The 24,054-nt window shown below is 40.5% G+C and overlaps 1 protein-coding gene across 6 annotated transcripts in view; it reads left to right on the top strand.

Moving 5' to 3' along the window:
- Positions 1-419, top strand: part of Lrmda (leucine rich melanocyte differentiation associated) — a 1,030,542-nt gene extending 1,030,123 nt beyond the window's left edge. For all 6 annotated transcript variants that reach the window (XM_076544649.1, XM_076544648.1, XM_076544654.1 and 3 more), the window contains one exon: positions 280-419. In XM_076544649.1, the coding sequence (XP_076400764.1) occupies positions 280-359 (80 nt within the window). In that variant the 3' untranslated portion in view covers positions 360-419. The remainder of the gene's footprint in view (positions 1-279) is intronic.
- The last annotated feature ends 23,635 nt before the right edge of the window (positions 420-24,054 follow it).

Here is a 24,054-nt window from a genome sequence, read left to right as displayed (position 1 = left end):
CGTGCTGTATTTTAGGGAACCGTTTGTCAAATTAGAAAAGTTCTTAAAATGAGGAAATTACACAGAAAGCTGTTTATTCCTAGGAACCTATCCTTAGTAACATTTCATTTCAAAAGCCACCTTTGGGGACAAGAAGGTACAGTCTTTGTCATCCGAGGCTTCAACTGTTTTCTGCTTACTATCAGATTAGCGATCATAGTGCATGTATGCTTAATAACAGCTGGATCTCTAAGCTGTATGAATTATGCCACCAGTAATGATGTCTCTTTCCATTTACAGGTGTCCTGGCGAAAGGTCGCTATTTTTACTATGGAAGAAACTCAGAGGGTAATAGGTTCATCCGAGATGACCAGCTCTGAAGCTAAATTCTACATGCCTTAGCCTATGTCGTGACAATAAAATGGAAAGGCCAGAAAAACCACAGCCCACTTTGTGTTTCTCTAAGAAGGCTGTGACTCCAGCTTTCAGTACCGTGTGCCGACTTTGCCAGGCCTGTCAAGATCATCCAGCTGCCTCAGACTGAGTGGTCACAGAGAGATTGACATGATTGCCCTTAAGCAGGTCTCATCCACCAGGGTGACAGACAGCAGCGGCGCAGCACCAGGGCTGACAGCATGAACACCATGATAGATTGCCTGGTCTCGTCGCTGCTCACAGGGGGACAGGGGTCACACCTGGGGCCTCCTCGGGCATGCTCACTGGCTGCAGTATAGTAAACGAGGCTCTTCTGAGCTTGCCTTCTAAGTCTTCTGATGTCACTGTGCTCTGGGCTTGTTTTCAGTGGGGTACTCACTGGTACAGAGGAGGGGCATCCCAGTTAGCCTGCTTGTTAGGCATTATATTAACCAACTCATCAACATGGTCTTTAATCATTGGCAATGCTCTCCCATTTGTAGAGATCACTCAAAGGCCACAACTTCTCAACCAAGTCATCTATTTATGTGTGGTTTCATAATACAACTCCTACATTTCCCTAAGTCCCTGACTACAAAAGCATTTTAATTCAAAATCTGCTTGTCCTGAACATGTCAGTCACAGAGTAAGCCACCAGAGATTGGCGACACCAGAGATTCTCCTTTGTTTTTTCCTGTACACTGTCAGCTGTGCCTAGGGCCATATTTACCCTACAGGTTACATTGTCCCTTTGGATGCTAGTTAAATGTAGTGAGATAATGAAAGATGGTGGGATGGGCCAGGAGGTTGGAAAACAAATGGAAGACTAGAAAATTCCCAGCAGACCAAACAGGTTTGATAGAACACAAACTTTTTAGGTTTCCTGTTTCTCGCAGGACCTCTTAGGGGTCAGATCCATAGCTGAGGAGACATTACTAGTTCTTTCTATAGCTCTGGGGGTTTGCTAGCACTGGTATTACAGGGAAAGCAGCAGAATTATGCTAGCCAAATGGTGCTCATTTTATCTACATCACAGTTGTCCAGGTCAAGCCACTCTGGAAGGCATCTGAAAGACTTCTTGCCCTTAACACAATAGCACCTACCCTTCCTTATTGTATTTATGCCATGTATTCACTTCCCTGAGTCCCCTAGGTTAGGACAGCGAAGACCGAAAGAGAATCCCTTCACACCATGGATAGCCACGAGAGTTGCTAGTAGAGAGTCAGGCACTGAGGGCTCAGATCCCCTGGGCTGCTGGAGAAGGACCCTTCTTTCTCAGATCTTGTCCGTTCATACAGCCTCTGCCTTACTGAGTTAACACAGCCTTGGAATAACAAATACCCAGGCTGGCAGGAGTCCCACATGGAGATGGCACAACATGCTTTCATCAGCTGTTGGGAGCAGCTAACGTTCAAGTCCTTGAGACCATTAATAACGAGGGATTATACAAGCCGCCCATAACCAGGGTTGAGTACCTTCTCTGTTTGATCTACACAGCAGCACCGAGAGCTGATGGTTTCCATTAGTGCCATCAGGTCCCACCTTGCCTCTTTGTTTAGTGGCATCAGAACGTTTGGTCCATTGCATATTATGGGAAGCAAGGCTCCGCACAAGGGCAGCAAGACTCGTCTGATGTCACATCCAATCTAACGGCACATATATCCCTGTCTTCATAAAAGGCTTTAACCCTGCCTCAAACAATAAAAAAGCACTTGTGAACTGACCACAGAATTTTTCCATCTTTATTTTTCTTACTTGTTTACTTTTCTTAATGTCAGAACCATTTGTATCATGCACAGGAATGTCTCCCTCCATGTGAGCTTTGGAGGAAAAAAAAAAAAAGATAGAAAAAAATTGGAGTGAGTTATTGACCACACTGTTGCCCTCTCTTTGGGTTGTTTGTTTTCTTCCAAAATGGTGCAATAACTTCAATTAAGATTAGCTTTAATTATAACTTACGTAAAGGCCATCACAGCAGTATATTCATCTTCCTGATGGAATTATAGTGAGTTTAGTTTCTCTTAAGTAGGGATGATGATAATGAATTATTGTCGGGTTGTTTACAATTCCATTGTCTGTTGAACAACATCTGCCCTCCTAGAACTGGACTGTGGTCTGAATTGGCAGGGGTGGAAGCCCTGAGCCCTGTTTATTTAAAATCTGTAGGAATTTCCCAAACCTTGTTTTTCAAAGTTGGAAATTACAGGGTAATAAATTCATCTGAAATCCAGGCGTATCTGACCCACCCCTTCACACCTGTTTGTTTTCCTCACTCTGCTCCATCCAGCCTATTCTTTGGGGACCTCTCTCAGACAACCCTATCTCCACTTCCCAGGACACTGGTCTGAGTCCAGAGAAATGGGAGATGCATGGGATTCTGGAGCTGTCTGTTGCTTCTGCAAGTCAGGGAGATGATCTCTCTCCTAAGTAACATAACTTTATAGAACAATGTGTTCCTAGGGGAGTAATGTTTTAGATTGTGGGAAATCCTATTCAAAGTACTATTGCCATCATTTGCTTTTACCTTTACCAGCCTCGCTCATAAAGCCTCCATCTGTGTGCTGTTTTAAATAGAAGCACATTTTCAAAGATCATCACTTGATCAGGCTACACATCTCCATGTTGTGTGCTTTCCCATTTCCATGTGTATTAAGGAATAAAAGAAAGCAAACTACAGGCTGAATGAAAGGTGTGTGTGTGTGTGTGTGTGTGTGTGTGTGTGTGTGTGTGTGTGTGTAACCAAGCTATATCTTCACCACTTCAAGGGAAACCATCTTCTTTGCTCTTTCTAAGAAATAGCCTGATGTCTTTCTCTGCTTAGTCACCATGTAGAACAAAACCCGTCTCCATCTATAGGGCGCTTTCTGTCATAACTGTAACATGACTCAGAACTTTCTACTTGTAAGGGCAACCTAACTCAGATGTGTGTCCCTGCCTGATGCCCAGGAAAATGCTACAAGACTCACTGCTGCCCTTCATTGTTGCCCATCATCTGCTGCACTTCATCCAATGTGACCTTTACTACCTGCTTATTCCAAGAAGCCACCTTCCCTGAAGAAGGGTGTTACCATTACTTGACTCTGGTGTCTGATTTGTGTAGCTACAGTACTATAATCTACCCTGAATCAGAAAGGAAAAAAGAGATCAGAAAAGCACGAAGCATGCTGGTCACTTGTTTGTGTGACAACCAGGTCACTGAATCTTGGCATAATACCCTGATGTTACTTCTGCCACCTCTATTCATTTTTTTTTACATGTTTTATTGTTTTTTTTTCAGTGTGAGTACACACATACACACACACACACACACACACACACACACACACACACACACACGACTGCATGCCACTGTCTGTGAGTGGAAGTCAGAGGACACTTTCCTAGAACCAGGCCTCTCCTTCCACCATGTGGGACATGGGGATGAACTTGGGTTGTCATGCTGGTGACAGGCATCTACCTGTTCCCACTGAGCCAACACTCCAAAAGCACTGTCTTTCAATATTTGAAGAACATCACAACACAGCCACCTCTCCAAAAATCATTGTTTTTCTACAGATTTCTCTGAAATTTCTCAGTATTGGTGGTGTACCATTAGGTGATAATAACATAAATGTCAGTTGGTTACTTTGTGGTAGAGTAGTAATCAATTGTGTCATTTGTAAACGTTAATACATCACTGTGTGAACACTCTTCCGAAGGAGAGCAGGATATGGCCCAGAGATAAACCAACTCAGCAAAGACAGTTTGTTTTAGATATCATCCTTCTCCCCTAGCAGAGTGTATATTTGGGGAAGTTAGTGGGACAAGGGTGATATGAATGGCAATAAACAAGATTCTGCCAAGGGAGAGCATGGAAATGGTCCAGATGTGGAATCTTAGTGGAGAAGGGTAGGCTCAGAACTGAGAATAGTGAGAGAATAAGAGGAAAGACAAATTTCTGTCAACCCAAAGACTTTTCTCATGGAGAAGCGTTTCTCTGCAAAATGAAGTCACGGTTGATATCATTGGGTGCCACTGGATATACTCAACAAGTTTCCCCACCTGAGATGATGAGGCAGTGTAGAGCAGATGTATTAGCTGCCACAGGGACACTAGTGCCTATGTGTGATGGCCCACGGGGCCACTGTTGACCGATTTTAACTTGTGTCTAACATCTTCCAGAACCTACCATCCTAAGTTAGGTTTCCCTACACCAACTACAAGTGAGGGAAAGCAGTGTCTGCGCAGGAAGATGAGAGAGAAAGACTTCTTCTGTTAATGGGAGTCTTCAAGGATTCATTAAATTCAAAGGTAGATGGATACCTAGACAAAGATGCCGCAAAAATGAAGAAGATAGTTAGGACAAGTGAAGACACCTATGTGGGCAAAGATGCTGACAGTCGATTTGACTATCTCTTGGTCCCAGATGGGAAAATTACTTCACAGATGATACAGATGATATTTAAGTTCAGTTTTGGATAACTAAAATTAACATGCAGAACACTAGAAAGTATTTCTTGTCACATCAGTTATTCAATGTAGCCAACAGTTTTGTTTGCTTGTTGCTTTTTTTTTTTTTTTTTTTTTTTTTTTTTTTAGGATGAGGACTCACAACCACCCAGTTCTAAGGGATCCTATGCCTTCTTCTGGCCTCCACATGTGATTCACATGTGTTCATACAGGCATATACACACATATGCATAAAGGTAAATAGATTTTTTCTTTTTCTTTGGTTTTTAGAGACAGGTTTTCTCTGTGTAGCTTTGCGCCTGTCCTGGATCTCACTCTGTAGACCATGCTGGCCTCAAACTCAAAGAGCTCCCCCTGGCTCTGCCTCCCAAGTGCTGGGATTAAAGGCGTGTGCCACCACCACCCAGCCTGGCAAATAGATATTTTTAAGAATAGGAATGCGTTTGGATTTCTTGGAGAATTTTATTTAGATACTATTTTTAGTTCAGGTACTTGTAATGAAAGAAGCAACACTCTAGTGCTGGGCTCAGCTGCAGCTTGTAGATTATTCCAGGCATGAAGTATCAAAATAACAAAGAATGAGTACACATTATTTATTTCCCAAGGTTAGACTTAATGTATCATAATTTAAATAAAAATATTACTTTTGATACAACTTAAAGCCAGATAAAAATGAGTTTAACATGTAGATACCATTTTTCATGCTATTATTTAACATAATGGGTGTGATGTGAATCTTAAAAGGTCTTACTAATAAAAACAAACCTGGAGCCAGGTATTGGGGTGAACACTGAAAGATCAGAGAAATAGAACCAGCCACAGCTAACCTCACCTCGCCAGTTCCTCAGCTGACCTTGTTTCCTCAAACTAGAAGCCTCTGTGTCCTCATCCAAATGGATCTCACCTGAACTGCTGCTAAAAGCCTAAAAGCTTAACCAGACTCTAGTTCCTGGTCCTCATGCCCTATATACCTTTCTGCTTCCTGCCATCACTTCCTGGGATTAAAGGCGTGAGTCACCATGCCTGGCTGTGTCCAGTGTGGCTTTGAACTCACAGAGATCCAGATGGATCTCTGCCTTTGGAATGCTAGGATTAAAGGCGTGTGTGCCACCATTTTTTGGCCTCTATGTCTATCTAGGGGCTGTTCTGTTCTGTGACCCCAGATAAGTTTATTAAAGTGCACAATATATTGGGGAACACAATATCACCACAAATGGGAGTCTTTTTCTTGGAAAAATGGCATTAGGACTTTCATCACATAGGAAGATGTGTTTTTTAAGATTATGACAATAATGAAAACAGGTTTTTTTTTATTTTTTTTTGAGATGTCCTGTAGTTTAATTAAGAGAACAAAGACAACCTCAGAGTCTCCCAAAACGTTTCCTTACTGTCTTGTCAGAAAAGAACATTATCAAGTCTGTATAAGTAAGAGATGAGGGAGACAGGGAGAAGTAAAGAGATGATGCTACAAGATGCCTATTACTGATACTTATAAATAAATTATTTCCTAACTTTTCCCTGGACTCCAAACTAAATCTGCATTTATTGCTGTTATCACATTGCATAGCAACACACACCCATTTCCTACTCAACAAGTTCCTATCTCCTTGCAGCCTTTATTTCCTGAGAACTGATGATCTGTTTTACAATGTGCTCAAATCCTGGTGCCATGTTGTCCTGATGTTTCTGTTTCCTTCCTTTTAGACCTTTAAGTCTAATTTGAACATATATCATCATGACTACAACAGACCCTTTCTGTTTTCAACTGAGAGATGGCTTTACTGCCTCATGCTTCATTCAGAGCATCCATATTTCTACTTACATTCCCCAAATTCACCTTTCCCTATGTACATGCCAAGGCTGTCTTTCCTCAGATGGTGCCTTTTCCATGGCACAGTAATGTACCATGCACTGAAATTACTCAAATACAACAAATGGAGGAAACCCTTTGGATGGAAACAGTCTCTTCTTTCTGCTCTTTAAAGACTGTATTTGTTAGCTCAGTAAGAAAGCTCCACTTTCATTGTACAGGATTCTTATGGCTATCCTGGGTTTTTTGTTTTTCCATATGAAGTTGAATATTATTCTTTCCAGGTCTGTGAAGAATTGTGTTGGTATTTTGATGGGGATTGCATTGAATCTGTAGATTGCTTTTGGTAAAATGGCCATTTTTACTATGTTGGTCCTGCCTATCCATGAGCATGGGAGATCTTTCCACTTTTGGACATCTTCTTCAATTTCTTTTTTCAGGGACTTAAAGTTCTTATCATATAGGTCCTTCACTTGCTTGGTTAGTGTTACCCCAAGGTATTTTATGTCTTTTGTGGCTATTGTAAATGGTGATATATCTCTGATTTCCTTCTCAGCTTCTTCATCCATTGTATATAGGAGGGCTACTGATTTTTTTGAGTTGATCATGTATCCTGCTATGTTGCTGAAGGTGTTTATAAGCTTTATCAGTTCCTGGGTGGAATCTTTGGGGTCACTACTCAGCAGTGAAAAATAATGACATCTTGAGGTTTGCAGGCAAATGGATGGATCTAGAAAAAAATCATCCTGAGTGAGGTAACCCAGACTCAGAAAAACAAATATGGTATGTACTCACTCATAGGAGGATACTAGATGTGGAACAAGGATGACTGGACTGCTACTCACATCACCAGTGAGGCTACATGGAAAACAGGACCCCAAGAAAGACACGAGGATCGCCCAATGACGAAGAAATGGCTGAGATCTACATGAACAATCTGGACATGAGTGGGAGCAATGAAGGGCGAGGGGCGAGGGAAAGAGTGGGAGATCCCAGCTGGATCAAGAACAGAGAGGGAGAACAAGGAATAAGAGACCATGGTAAATGAAGACCACATGAGAAAAGGAAGAAATAAAGTGTTAAAGAGGCCCACAGAAATACACAAAGATACCCCCCACAAAAGACTGCTGGCAATGGTCGAGAGACAGCCGGGACTGACCTACTCTGGTGATGGGATGGCCAAACACCCTAAAAGTTGTGCCAGAAACCCCATCCAAGGACTGAGGAATCCGGATGCAGACATCCACGGCTAGGCCCTGGGTAGAGTGCCAGGAGTCTAATTATCAAGAAAGAGGAGGGTTTATTTGAGCGAGAATTGTTGAAACCAAGGTTGGATAAAGCACAGGGACAAATAGCCAAATGAATGGAAACACATGAACTATGAACCAAAGACTGAGGGGCCCCCAACTGGATCAGGCCCTCTGAATAGGTGAGACAGTTGATTGGCTTGATCTGTTTGGGAGGCATCTAGGCAGTGGTACCAGGTCCTGAGCTCATTGCATGAGTTAGCTGTTTGAAACCTGGGGCTTATGCAGGGACGCTTGGCTCAATCTGGGAGGAGGGCACTGGACCTGCCTGGACTGAGTCTATCAGGTCGATTTCAGTCCTCGGGGGAGGCTTTGCCCTGGAGGAGGTGGGAATGAGAGGTGGGCTGGGGGGAAGGGGAGAGGGTAGGAGGGGGGAGAACAAGGGAATCTGTGGCTGTTATGTAGAACTGAATGGTATTGTAAAATAAAATAAATAAAATAAAATAAAATAAAATAAAATAAAATAAAATAAAATAAAATAAAATAAAATAAAATAAAAAGAAAGCTCCACTTTCAAAGAGGTCACCCCAGAGTGTAAAAGTCTCTAGTGAATGATTCAAGCACAGCCAGAAAGTCTAAGCATGGGGGGTGATGGTGACTATGAAGGTGACCATCACCAGGAAAGAGTCACTGGAGATAAGACAAACTAAGTTTAACCACTGCTTAGAGATTATATTTAAATCATATAAAATAGAATTTGAACCAAATTTTGGGGCAAGGCTTTATAGATTAACATGTATGAATATTGGAATGTATAAGTTAGAAACATAGTGTTGGCTTACAGCATGCTAAGATGATTTTAAAAATCATTTGCTCTGGTCCTGTCTATGGGCCCTTTTAGTGGGCGGCACTATTGCCCCTTCCTCTAGTTCATCCACACATGTTTACATACTACTGGCAGTTTCTACTGTCATTATTTTGCATCACTGACAATGAAGCACCTCATCTGTAAGTTTTATTAAGATATAGTGACTAAGAAATGCTGATAGACAACTTATGTGCTTCTAAGACATATCAGAAGTAGCTTTAATATTATATACTGCTGTCATCTGTAAAGAAGAATGGAAAGTAGTTCTGAATGATTACAAACCAGCACTTGAATCTATTTCTGACTCACTCTCATTATTGGTGACTGGTTCCTATAAAATACTTAATAACTAATTCTGTCTTCTAGATTACCCTTTCTGGTTTTGAGACATCCTTAAACACTATGATAACCTGTTTCTATAAATGAGTACATTCATGCATTCGCTCCATAAGTATTTATTGGGCCATTATGAGGAAACATTTACTATCACAAGAATTTCTGGTGTTGAGTCTCATCAGGTAACTTCTCCCAACATTTGCATGTACTACATCTACCTGGGCTACCTGAATAACCCCTCCCTCATGTGGTTCCTGAAGTCAAAAGGACTCTCTGATTCTTTCATTACATGCAGAATCAAAGCTATTGATTTGGGTCAAAAACATTATAAATTTGTTGTACTCAATTAAAATCAATACCAATTCAATCTACCAAATTGATGCTTTAAGACAGATCTTCAGTAGAAAGCCATTTGCTATTAAAAAATAAAAAGAATGGTAAAGGCTCTGCAAATCTTAACACAACAACAATACACACACACACACACACACACACACACACACACACACACACACACACACGTTACAGAAAAAGATATTGATGAAATGCCCAACAAAGAATTCAAAAGAATTAAAGGACTATGATTCAATGGAAGTAGTAAAGCAATTCAAGATATAAACAAGAAATTCAACGAGGCTGGAAAACATCAAACACAACTCTTAGAAATGAACTCAGTCAGATAAAAATATATATAGTTGAAAGCCTCAATAGAAGACTAAACCAAGCAGAAAAACTTTTATTTGAAACATCCTAATAAATAAATTTAAAAAAGGAAAAAAATAAGAACAGTCTCTGAGATGTGTGGGGTACCATTAAGCAACAAATGCTAAATTTCCATAAGTACTTTAATGGGAAGGGAAAGGAAAATAGAAAACATTCTCAATGAAACAATACCTGAAAAACATCCCCTAAATTGGGACAAGTAGACTGGGAACAGAAGTTCCATAGAACACTGAATAGACACAAATAGAAAAGATCTTCTAAGGGGCACATTATAGTAAAAAAAAAAAAAAATCTCTAAAGTCCAAGACAAAGAGGACAATATAAAAACAAAATGAAAAAGGTGCTCAGTCACATTTAAAGCAATCTTCATCAGATTAACAATAGATTTCTCAGTAAAGAGTCTGCAGGTCCTAATGAAATTATTTGATTTAATACAAACAGGGACAAGCAAAACTGAAGGAATCCATCCCTGCCACATCAATTTACAAAAGAGTCTTAAGAGAACACTTTAACTAGAAAAGTAAGCTATAATCCTGAAAACTTTCAAGACACACAGAGATAAATGGAGAAAACACAATTATAGAAATAAAATTTTAAATATCAATAATAGCCTTGACTATAAATGGATTAAATTTCCCAATTAAAGATGCATACTTTTTAACTGAGTAAAAGACACAACCCAATAATATGCTGTCTACAAGAAACTCACTTCAGAGATCCCAAAATCAAAAGAGTAGAAAAATGTATTCAGTACAAATGGAAACTATAAATGAGCAGGAAGGCTGACACCTATTCAGACAAAATATACATTAAGACAAATACTGTATAAAGAGGAAAAGATGATCACTTAATGAATTGTAAATATATGTGCATCTATGGCTGTAGTCCTAGTATTATAAAATAACTATATATATATATATATATATATATATATATATATATATATATATTCCATATAGTGGTAGTGGAGACTCCAACACCCTACTTTCATCAATGATCTGATCATCCAGACAAAAATCCAAGAAGAGAGAAAATTCAGAGTGAAACAGTACACACTATCAAATGAACAAAACAGACATATGCAGAACATTGCATCCAACACCTGAAGATATAGACCTTTCTATCAGCAAATGAATTGATTTTCAAGAACAGACCTCAAACCACAAAACAAGCCTCAACAAAGTTCAAAATCAAAATCACTTAATGCATCTTTTCTCATCGCAATGGAATAGAACTAGAAATTAACAACCAAGAAAAATTTAGGAATTATGCAAAGTCATAGAGACATGCCAGACATTGCATGAACACTGGGTCACAGAGGAAATCAGAAGGAAATTTAAACATTTCACAAAGCAAATGAAAGTTGAAATACAACATATCAAAACTTAGAGCAGCAGAAATACTAACTGGGAAGTTTATAGCAATAAGCACATATATCAAAAGAAGAAAGCTTTCAAGTAAACAACATACAATGTATCTTCAAGATTTGCAAGCAGAGTAAAAAGCCAAATCCAAAATTAGCTTAAGAAATAGCAAAGATCAAAGCAGGAATAAATGAAATAGATAAAAAAAACCCAAAACAAAACAAAACAGGACCAGTAAAACAGAATTATTTTATTGAAAAGATAAACAAAATTGGCAAAACTTTGCCTAGACTAACCAAAAACAAACAAAAATGTCCAAATACCCTTGAGGCTGGAGACATAGACACTTACCTCACAACTTATGCACAGAACCCAAATTTGATCCATTACCAAATCCTACAAAACAAACAAATCAGAACATCCAAGTAAAATCAGAGGTGAAAAAAGGAGAACTAACTGAGATGTATACTGTGCCATGTAAATACAAAATATTATTAGAAATTAATATAAGTTACTCTGCACCAACAAATTGGAAAAGCCATTGGGGGAATGGAAAGTATCTGGACATACATAATCTACTGAAATTGAACTGATGAAACAAAAAAATACGAACACATTAATAATGGAATTGTATTAGTAATAGATAGGCTACAAAGAAAAACACTGGATTCACTGATGAATTTGACCAAATATTTAACAAAGATCTAATCTAAATCTCAAATTAATCCAAAAAATGGAAAAAAGATACTCTTTGAAATTATTCTATTCCAAACTCATTCTATAGGATCATCAATTCCCTTATAGCAAAATCAGACAAGTCCACAAACCCAACAAAATGATAGACCAATGTCCCTAATGAACACAGATACAAAAATTAAAAACAAAATACCAACAAATGGAACCCAACAGTACATCAAAGAGATTAATTGTGGTAATCAAGTGGAATTTATTCTAGAAATGCAAGGCTAGGTCAATATAATCAAGTCAATAGATATTACTTACACACATTCACACATTCATCAGTATAGAGAAAGCTAAAAATCACGTTTGTGTCACTAGATGAAGAGAAAACATTCCAAAAAAGTTAGCATTTATTCATGATAAAAAACTAAATTATATATAGAGGATATATATTGTACATATATCAACATACTAATGTCTATTGTGGCACAAACCCATCTTGACATCATACCAAATGGGAAAAACTGAATGTAAGTACATCTGCTCTCACTGCTCCTGTTTAATTTGGTGATGAAAATTTCAGCCAGAGCAATTAGGAATTAGACATGGGGAGAGGAAACATACAAATAATATAAATGTAAAACAATCCATTTCTGCAGATTTTATGATTCTCTATATAGAAAAGATTCTTAAATACTATTCTATCAAATGATCTGATAACTAGTCTCTAATCTCTCTCTCTCTTTCTCTCTCTCTCTCTCTCTCTCTCTCTCTCTCTCTCTCTCTCACACACACACACACACACACACACACACACATTTTATATATCTTAAATCTTGGTAAAATGATGCTCACTGTGAAGAAAGGAAGAAAATGGCATAATTAGCCTTGCCTCCTGATTCATGTCCTGGAATACATTGCCAAGATGAATAACCCCATATATTTTTTATATAAATCTAAGATATCTGCAGGTTAAAAAAAATATTTTCCAGTTTGTGTAAAGACTTTACAGGAACACTTAAGCATAGCATAATGAAAGAATCAGCATCTTGGAAACCTCACATCCTGACCTCTGCTGTTCAGTCAAGTGCAATCATTAGTTATGTTAGAAATCTAGAAAAGTCCCATTTGCCATGTTCTCACTCGTGGTTTTTCTTCTACTTTGTACATTCATAACTACAAAATAACTAACTCACAGAAATCCACCTGTCTTTGTCTCCCAAACACTGTGATTGAAAGCCCTTGGCACCACACCCAGACTCTTGTATTGGCATTCTTTATCTTGCTGATGGAGTTTTTTGGTGCTCACATACAGGGTAATGGGCCAATTTAAGTGAGTTTGAATCCAGCCTGATTTGCATAGGGAGTTCCAGGCCAGCCAAGGATACAACCAGAGATGCTGTCTCAAAAGCAAAAATTAGAAACAAAAGAATGTTGCCGGGCGGTGGTGGTGGTGGTGGCGGCGGCGGCGGCGGCGGCGGCGGCGGCGGCGGCGGCGCACGCCTTTAATCCCAGCACTTGGGAGGCAGAGGCAGGCGGCTCTCTGTGAGTTCAAGGCCAGCCTGGGCTACCAAGTGAGTTCCAGGAAAGGTGCAAAACTACACAGAGAAACCCTGTCTCGGAAAAAACAAACAAACAAACAAACAAAAAAAAAACAATCAAACAACAACAAAAAAGAATGTCAATACAGCATTTTCTAAAATTCAAAGTTAATGCAAAAGAAGTTTGATTAAAATCTTTTCTTTTGTCCCATGCTGTATCTGATAGGGCTCCCACCCTTTTCAAAGTATCAGAACTAGGGCTGAGGAGATGGCCCAGTGGTAGAGTACACGCTGTGTAAGCATGGAGGTCCGACTTCAGATCCTCAGCACTCATGCCAAAGCCAACTACAACAGCACTCATTTGTAACCCCAGCACATGGTGGGGTGAGGGCAGGAGAGTCATAGGGAATCCCTGGAGTTCCTTAGCCAGCCTAGCTGAGACAGTGAAAGGCCTATCTCAAAAGATAAGATGGCGAGGGACAGTGGAAGACATCCGGTGCCAACCTCTGGCTTTCTACATGCACATGTGCACATACGTACTATATATTACATGCACACACAAGTACACACACACACTCTGTGAGACCAAAATGCTTTCACCCTAAAATTAAGGCCTAAGATTTCTCTTTTGGGAATAGGCCATTAGTTACTGAAACCAGTCAGTTCAGATTCCAGAAACCAGGAAGTGTAAAAGTACAGAGTCACAAGATAGTCACAAGGTAATGCCTGCCAGACTATGGAATGTCCTCTCCCTGGTTTCCAGGGTAACTGACCACAGAAATGCCCCCACTTGAGGGCAGCCAATGAGAATGGTGGCGGGCAACCACTCCCTTAGAAGTAATTTCTAGAAATCCCTAGAAGCGAGCCAATCAGAATTGTATCCATACTAGCACCCCTAAATGATGTAACCTTGTGACTTTACCCTTTAAAAACTGAGCTTGCAGACAGGTGGACACTTCCTCCAGCCTCCACTGCGTTGGATGTATTGGACGAAGTCCCTGCCTAGGCTTGTATTGCTTTTGGATATCCAGAATTAAACCTTGCTTTTGCATTCCGGCATGCTCGTCTTTGGTGGTCTCTCTGGGGGTCACGATCTGGGCACAACAACTCGATATCAAAACCAGAACTCCACACCTATGTCTCAGTTCCCTACTTGAACCTATACTTGCAAACTTAAAAAAAAAAAAAAACCATGAAAATCTTCTTGCTGATCACTCAGAACTCGAGACCTCTAGATTTTCTAGATTTTGGGTTGTTTTCTTCCCACCTTGGCTATCCATTCTTTCTTACTTTTAGCCATTTTTCATACATTTTTCCTGGCTCATTGGGCTTTGTTACATTTCCCAGAGTTTCCACTTCCCCATCTGCCTGTCTGCCCGTCTGTCTGTCTGTCTATCAGTGTGTGTTTGTACACGTCCATGCATATGTGCACACCCGGAGGCCAGAGGTCAACTTTGGTTCGTCATCCTCACCCACTCTACACATCATTCACCTGTTTTTCCTTTTCTGTACTACTGAGGGCTTGAATTCATGACTTCGGGATACTAGCCAAATGCTCTACAGCTAAACCAGCCCTAGCCCTCCACCTTAATTTTTGAGACAGTGCTTCTCACTGGACATCTTGTTTGGCTAGACCATCTGACTGGCAAGCTCCTGGGATCCCCTGTATCTCCTTCTCCAGTGGGGCTGTCACAACCAGCTTTCGTACTTGGGTGGTAAGGACCAAATTCAGCTCATGGTGTTTGCTCTGCAGGCACCGTGCTTAGTTATCTCTTCAGTCCCTAAGTGCCTATCTTTGGATGGCCACAGTTACCTTGGGTGATAAATTTCATGTGGGAACAATCCCATTGTGTCCAAACTCTCACTAGACCACACCTCTTGGGAAGAGTGATAGAGGATTCACCCATCACTTCTGCCATGTACATGAAGCTCAGCAGCTTTAACTGAAAGCTAACCTCTCTAAACTAACTGTTCCTTACTCCAGGTTCTCAAAAAAAAAAAAAAAAAAAGACTACATTTGTCCTGTCTTTATATAAATCATTAAAGCGGGCCCTGATGCTTTTAGGTTTTCTTGTGGACACGGGATCCTTCATCGATGCAATTTGGCAGAAGAAAGATAATAATCCTCTATTTATTTATGCTTTGGTTTGAGAAGAAAAAGCCCTCATTTGTTTACCAGTACCCTACAAATAAAGCATTGCTTCTCCTCAGCTAATAAGAACTGGAAATAAGTGAGGGAGTATGTGTCTAAGTATATATACAGATGTGCAAGCACATGTACATGTGGATATGTATATTCATATTATTAGTGTTTTTAAATAGGCTTGAATTTTTAAGGCAGTTTTAGGTTTAGGGCAAGACTGAGGAGAAAGTAGAGTCTTCCCACTGCCCTTCTGTCTGTATAAATGGATGCCCTGAAAATTCATTTACTTACTCATCTCCTGAAGAAGAAAAAAGGATGCGCAATGTTACTGAAAGAAACACTAAGTAGAGGGGTGAGAGATGGCGTGGTAGATAAGAACACTGGCTGCACACACATGTGACCCGAGCTTGGGTCTAGCGACTCTTGGGGAAAGATAAAGAGAGAAAAAGGCAAAAGGTTTGGTGTCACCTAGGTATTCACCTTTAACCCCGTGGGAGGCAGACACAGGAGACCACGGGGTTCCAGGTTTAGTATCTTAAGGAAATACATAAAAGTGTGATAGAGCAGAATACCTGTCTTCTTTTCTGCCTTTCTGGTCTCTCTACAGACACATGCACGTGTACACACATGCACGTGTACACACATGCACGCGCGCGCGCGCACACACACACACACACACACACACACACACACACACACACACACACACACGCACATACACGCACACACACGCACACACACACAGTCTTATTCTTTAGAAGACCAGGAGGCTAGGATTATAATTTCTCTTCCCCTACCACCCTACAAGAAAGGAGGCAGTTTTTTCAAGAAGTTTGAAAATCAACCTGAATGATGTGTAGCCTAAGTTGGTGCTTACGTTGAATTTTAATGAGAGACACATTAATATTTTAAAATACAGTTAAATTTTCAAATATTGTTAATGTACATTAGTAGCACTTAAACTTGTGAAACTATTAAAGCTTAAAATTACGCAGACTCTTGGGACTCCCTGAGTTATCTGGATCCTAAATCTTGGTTTTAATATTTGAACAAACATCTTCTATGGGTCTTAACTTTATTTACTGTCTTTTAGGGGCATATTTATAATTTTTATAGGACACAATTTCTTAAATTTTATGATATATGAATTACTGTGGCTCAGGGACAGTAATATATCTGGGGGCCTTCAATATCTTAAAATCCAGGAATTCATATCTGCTTTGAAGTACTGTAATATTTTGTCTTGCATATGCAGATGTTTGGTCTATCTGGAAGGTATGGCTTGGTGGTGTGGTATTGGGGTAGACACAGACTGCTTGGCCATCCAGCTGTTATGTTCTACTTTGTCTTTTCTCAGCTTCTCACTCCCTTTCTGTCATTCAAGTTGGTGTATGCAGGTAGCATTAGTTCTGGGCTCTGTTTCATTCATTTTGTGCATTGTTTATCAGTACCCCATTCTAATTTCTAGGACTATAGAAGGTGTTTGGGGAGTTTGTTTTGTTTTTGCCTCTCTCCTGTTCTTTCTTTCTGCCAACAACTGCTTTGAAGGATGATTTATACCATACAATCATAAATGTTCTCATATTTAAACCAATCTATGTCGTTTGTTATTAAAACCAAGAAGGAGGGAAAAATCAGTCACAAATTCAGAGAAGGCAAATGTTTACAAAGGAAAATGGATAAACGAACTGTGGTATTTTGTTTTTAAACATATGAATCCTATTCTGACAAAAACAAAAGGAAGAGAAGGAGAGGAAGAGGGAAAAGGGAAGGAGAGTCAATGTGTGTAAATTCAGAAAGACGCTGAACAAATGGTTATTTTGACAACTTTGACGTAAAGAAATCTCCCAAAGACTACAAGGCAAATGCCGATCTGACACCAGGGTGGTGACATATTCTACAAGAGTGAATGCTTTTGTATTTGTAGCGGCAGTGAAAGATTTTCAAAATTCCAGTGAGAGTGCTTCACAACTTTAAGTTCTGTCCTTTACAAAACACAAAGCAAATGTGGGATAAAAATCAGATATTTTCACGTCAGAAAGAGAGCCATGTCCTCCAAAGTGATCTTTCCTTTATCTTGTACAGCAACAACAACAAAACCCCACAATTTTAGTCAGATATTTTCTAGCTAACTAAAAATACATTTCTGGGCTCTGCTTCAGCAACTTCTGGTCATTGATTTGCAATGACTATACTGTGACTGGGGTTCCAGGGATCTCTCTCTAAAACAGGGGACATGTCTCCCTGTTTGGCTTTCTGGTTTCTTGGGAATACAGAAATGATAGTGGTCCTCTCCCACAGGCAGAGTAGAAGAGAAAAGAGAGGCTGCAAAACATGCCCTGGATAATAAAGAGCTGATGGATCATGTCTGCACAGACAGCTTCTACATTTCTTTGTCTACATAAAATTCTGTTATGTTTATTTCTGATTATTTTCATATGTGGATGAGCCTAATCAAAAATGACAGGGAAAGCTACTTAAAATACATGCTAATTAAGACAGAGTTGAACTTGGCTGGCCACCTGATCATGTGACCATTATCTTGACAACCATCTATAGTATTGAAGAGACATTCAGCAAAGGCAAAGTCAGGAAGACAGGCATGCAAAAATCCTGAAGTTAATAAAAAAAAAATCTTAGGAGTAAAATATAGACAACTAGAAATTCTTGGGAAAACAAAAAAACATTTTTAACTGGAATTACTTCATTCTGCAGCTAACAGTAGATGCACAGCTAAAAATGACTTAATACTAGGAGTCACCAGAAGGGAAATAATTCTAGAAATAATCAGCATTTACTTCCACTAGGAGCTTTATTCAAATGATGACAGTCATTTAAAAAAAACAAAACACCAAAACAACAACAACAAAAAATTCCCGATGATTTAGGACTATTTGTTGGTCTCTTTTCACAAAGTTACTGGATGTATGATGAATTCTTTGTAGACACACTTTCCTCAGACTAGTAAATGATTGTGTTACGTGGACGGTTTCATGCACATCTCACTGATTCTCACAACTTCTTCAGTAATATCCCCTTGACAATGCCTCAGTTGTACTGATAAGCCTTTATTTAACTTGCTGGTCCTGTTTATATCATTGCCTTTATAGTGATTCACAACTTACAGAAACAGGATTTTTCACTTCTGCTCTCACAGATCCACCTTAGCTCATTGGTAGTCACGTCACAAGGTCTCATGGATACTAAATAACAGAGAATTTCATCTGGTGACCTGGAGAACTTGTTGTTGTATTTTTTTGTTTGGTTGTTTTTTTTTTTTTTTTTTTGGTTGGTATTTGTTTTTGTTTTTCTATGTTCTTGAAAAAGGAAACTGAAGAAAATGATTGAGAAGACAGGAGACTGCTGTGCACTTCCGATAGATCCTCCAAAGCTCTTGAGCAGCAGTGAGCATATCCTCAGAGCACGTCTGATAATATTTTGGGCACTGCTGTCACAGATCACCTTGCATTCTCAGGTCACAAGGTGGGAGCTGCCAGTTGTCCTGGTATTAAACCACCACACTAGCCTCCAGGCTTCCATTAAGTGAGCGGGCTTGTGATGGACTAGCCTAGGGTAACTATGTCAACCTACAGCTGCCATGCTGCTGTCTTGCTGCCAAAAGGACTCAGATTTCAAGTGAGCGGTTTCACAAGCCTGGGAGGAATGGATATTTATAAAGACAACTTGTGCTGTGGTCATATTCATACAGCATCGCCAACAGCCCAGTGTCCAGGCAGAGCAGAGCCACGACTTCTGAGAATTGTCAGAGATGCTGAGTCCAGACCTCCAGGAAGAAAGATATATGGGTATGCAAGGTATATGAGGGTTTGACAGTGTGGACCAGTGTCTACATTCTTCCCTCCCTTCACAGAAGGTCTTTATCAGAGGTGTCGGACATGTGGTGGAGAGACATTAGGTCCCCTCTTCCCAGGTGACTCTAGGTTGTATAATGTTACAATTAAAATTAATCAGCACAGAGTCCTATAAAGTAGTCTAATTTATATGTACCAGTTAAAATTTCAAAGACTATATATATATATATATACACACATATCTTTAAAACTTTATATCTTTAAAATTTTTATATCTAACACATATAACTTATATCTAAACAAATCATGATTTGAATCCTTACATGATATTTTATCCTATTTGGGTCTTGCCTTACTTAATGTATGAGTTAGTTCTATGGTTATACTATCCTGATAACTAAAATTACAGCATTGAATGAGAGCAGTGTATGTATTCCAATTGTATCTAGTTGTTAAGAAACTCACCCCCATTCACTATTTCGGCCTTTTCCTGCCATACTGAACAAATAAGCATCTTCTTCCACATGGGTACCACTGGGATATGTAAACATAACCACCATGCTGGTTACTTTTGAGTAATTTGACATATGCCTGGTCATAGATGAGAAGAGGGAACTTCAATGGAAGGACTGCCTCCCTTAGATTGGCCTGTTGTGTGTCTTTTTTTTTTTTTTTTTTTTGGTTAGTACTTCATGTAGGAGGTCCCAGCCCACTGTAGGCAATAAGCAGCCCTGGTCAGGTGGGTCTGGACTATATCAGAAAGCAAAGGCAAGCCATTGAGAAGTGCTCCTCCACTGTCTCTGCTTCAGTTCCAGCCAACACATTTCTACCTTGGCTTCCCATGACAATATAAACCCTTTCCTCCCCAAGTTGCTTTTAGTGAGAATATTTCATTGCAAAACTATGACAAGCCCCATACACCGCCTCCCTCCTGCGCTTCTTTCTCCGGGAGCTACTGTGGCTCACAACCTGGACTTCCTGCACTTTCCATCAGCTTAGTCTCTGTTTCCAACATTGATAAGTGAGACAGGCTCACAATGTCTCATTCAGCCTCCCATTTCAACTCCATGATTCCAGGGAGGGCAGAATAAGCTGAGACTCTAATTGCCCTGTCCATGAATACCAATGTCCAAAGTTCTCATTGGCATTCATAGTCAGAATCTGAGATATCATCAGACTCTAATTTTCCTCCCAGGTGAGGTAGCTTCACTGGTAGCTACACTCGCTCACCGAGGAGCTGGGAAGGTAGTCTTTCAGGAGTGAATTCTCAACTTTACAATTCTAAATTTCACCTTTCAGAGTTGCCTAAGCCCCCAACTCTAACACTGTGCATTATCTTCCACATAGCACAGTTCCTACTGGAATCCTGGGTCTATGATTCAGGAGTCAATGCACGGTCCCTAACTAATGCCTCCTCAAGCTTACCTGTGATTCCCTTTTAATCACTTCCCGTGGCTCTGCTTATGCTGTCAGTATCCTACTGAAGGATTTACCAGCAAGACTCTCCTATTAAGATTTTAAATAATGCTTCCCACCAGGAGTCAAAAAACAATTTAAAAGAATATAGGATTCAAACACAGATGCAAACAGCTACTTTACAGTTGATAAAAAAATTAAACCTAAGTAGAGGGAATACCCTTGGCTGCTACTGTATGGCCTGTTGGGCAGGGCACAGTGATGGTACTCTGCTTCTGCTGGCTTCCCTACCTCCTGGTAACCAGAACACAGTGAGACATAAATGCCCCACAGAGGGAGGCCAGGTGGGCAGTATCAAGAGGTCCAAGAAGGCCAGAACCAATCATACTAAAGCCAGAGTTCATGCCTGAGTCAGATCCATGCCCTGCTCCTGAGGAGTAGAGGACCCAGTCTGAAGTTACGGTCACCATGTCTAGAGACAGAGAGAGAGCAAATGAGGCCTCACTCTTTGTTCCTTGCAGACCTAGACAGGCACTGAATCTATTAACCTTGTCAGCCTAAGGAGGAGGAGGGCGAATGTGGGCACAGGGACCTCTCCTGAGATGACCTGACCATGCCCTTTCTCCATGACATGGTGAGCTTTTGTCCAAGTAGATGATGGCATAGACTTCTGACTGGGAACTGTTCACATCCTTCCCTAGTACACAAGTCTTTCCCTTTTCTTTGGAATCTCCTATTCTGGGAGATCCAGCAGAGTCATGATGCCAGACACCAGGATACGGGAGATATCTGCTCTGTGGGTTTGTCCCCACCCCACCTTCACCCAATGGAGCCATGTCCTCGAAGTGGTGCTGTCCTGGGGTATGTTTTTGTTTTTTTTGTTTTGTTTTGTTTTTCAAGACAGGGTTTCTCTGTGTAGATTTGTGCCTTTCCTGGAACTCACTTGGTAGCCCAGGCTGGCCTCGAACTCCCAGAGATCTGCCTGGCTCTGCCTCCCGAGTGCTGGGATTAAAAGTGTGCGCCACCACTGCCTGGCTGTCCTGGGGTATGAATCAAGTGGAGGAAACCAGTCAGACCAGAGGGGTGCTGCTGATGGTGTATGCTTGATACCCCTGCTTGTGAAGCCTTGGGAGATTCATATTCATGTTCCTTTTCAATTTATGTTTTACCTTTAAGATGAGACTTGAGCCTGGGGATATGGCTTAGTGGTAGATTGTCTCATATACATAGGTCTGGGTTCTACTTGCAGCACTAAAACAAGACAAAATTAACAAAAGCATCAAAAAAGAAAAAAAAATGTAAGGCCTGCAGACTTTTGCCTACTTTTACAATAATCACAAGTATCCTATTATCCTCTGCTTCTCTGGGAATACCCTGCTCTCTCAACATAAGCAAGTCATTTGGAAGTTTTTCCAGTCTCTCATTCCAACCTAAAACCATGAAAGTATAGCAAATATTCCCCCCCCCAAAAAAAATCTGTTATGCTTTGTGTCCCCCCTTGTTCACCGTCTCAGGCAAGTTGTCGCATCATGGACAAAGATGACACCTGCCAGCACTTGCTTTCTGTGTGTGGTCCAAGAGGAAAGTCTGAGTTATGCTACTTGTTCACAACCTGGAGATGCCTTGTCAGCCACAGAAAATTGGGTTGAGAACCCCCAAATAGTCAAAATATAAAGCCCAGTTCCCTTTGTAAAATGAAGGAGCTATACACATCCCCTCAGATAACACCCAATACCGCTGCTATGTAATCTGTTGTTTAGAAAATGAAATGAGAAAAAGGCTATGCATGTTTCAGACACAGAGGATTGCTTGTATTTTTGATCTGAGGTTTGCTGAAGCAGTGGCTATTTATCTACCATATGTGAACAACTGACTATAGAAGACACATGTACTAATTACCCAATACCTCACCTTTTTTTTTTTTGTACTAGAAAGGTAGCTATTATTAGCAAAGTGATTTTTATAACTATGATCTAATTTGGGCCTCAAAACAATCTAATTAATAAGCCAACTTATGGTTGTAGCCTTTGATTTTATATCCGAGGAGAGAAAGACAACGAAGGAGTCATTTGTGCATAATTGAGATGGGAGGTGGGGGGGGCAGGCTGGGCTCACCTCATGGGGTGATACAGCCAGCTCTTTGGAATCTGGCTGGTCCACTGTGCCCACCAGAACTCTAGTGCAGTTGGCAAGATTTTGACCTGCAGAAAGGCAGACGAAGCAGCCCCGGCTGAGTGCTCTCTGTTTTGGAGGAGAAATATTGTCCTGAGTGAATGGAGAGAACACTGTGGGGATACATATGACATGCATATCTAGATGCAATACAATAGTCAATGGCACCAGAGGCTTGCTCAGCACTTTGGTGGCAAGAGCGAAAGTTTAATCCCACTAGAAGTGAGGAGATGAATCGGTTGAGTACCTCAGTTACCTCCATGAAACTTCTTCAGAAAACCGATGAAAAGAAAGGAAAATGAGGTTCTCACTTGGTCCCCAAAGAAGACTGGTGAGGGGCCTAAGGTGCTTTCCATAAAGCTTCTCTGTTAAATAAAAATCGATGAAACAGAACAGAGCATGCAAAATGTGAAGGTTTGGCTTTAAGATGTATATTTAACTAACCACTTATTAAAATGAAAGCATTATTATAAAGGAGAAAAAGAAAGGCCAGAGACTTCTAAAACCATCACTCTTGGGGATAACTTGCATGTCTGATTATTCCACTTTGATAGAAAGAGCAAGGAAATGCAGAATAACTCATGTGTACAGATGGCTCAAGCGCACCCACCCATCTCCCACAGCAGCACATTTCCAAAGGGCAGATATAGCCCCGCACCATGCCTCTTTTGTTTAATTCCTTCTTGATGCATCATTCTCTAAGGAGACTGCTCACGTTCTCTGACTCCCACACTGTTTTCAAACCTGGTTACCACTCCATGCATTTCTAAATGACAAGGCAACTGGGCCTCAATCTTCATATGTAGAGACAAAACCCAAACTGACAGCCAGAGGAGGCAGAAGGGGGCAGGCACTGCCCACCCCTCCCTCATCCCAAATGTCATTCCTCCTCTGCCTGGGCTGTGCAGGCCACGTTGATAAAGAAATGAGCAGACACTTGAAAGTTTCTGACAGGTGTCATGGGTGTAGACACGGAGTGGCCACAAGGGATGGAGCTTGACGTGACAGTGGCAGAGCCATGGAGGCTGGCTCCAGGACACACAGAGTTTGGTGGATGTCAATTCCAATTCTCATCACACCCTAACTCAGGAATGGTGTC

Source organism: Peromyscus maniculatus, chromosome 9, assembly GCF_049852395.1.
Source record: "Peromyscus maniculatus bairdii isolate BWxNUB_F1_BW_parent chromosome 9, HU_Pman_BW_mat_3.1, whole genome shotgun sequence".
Classification (NCBI taxonomy): Eukaryota; Metazoa; Chordata; class Mammalia; order Rodentia; family Cricetidae; genus Peromyscus; species Peromyscus maniculatus.
Note: the sequence above shows the minus strand (reverse complement) of the source record. Positions and strands in the feature narration are given on the sequence as shown.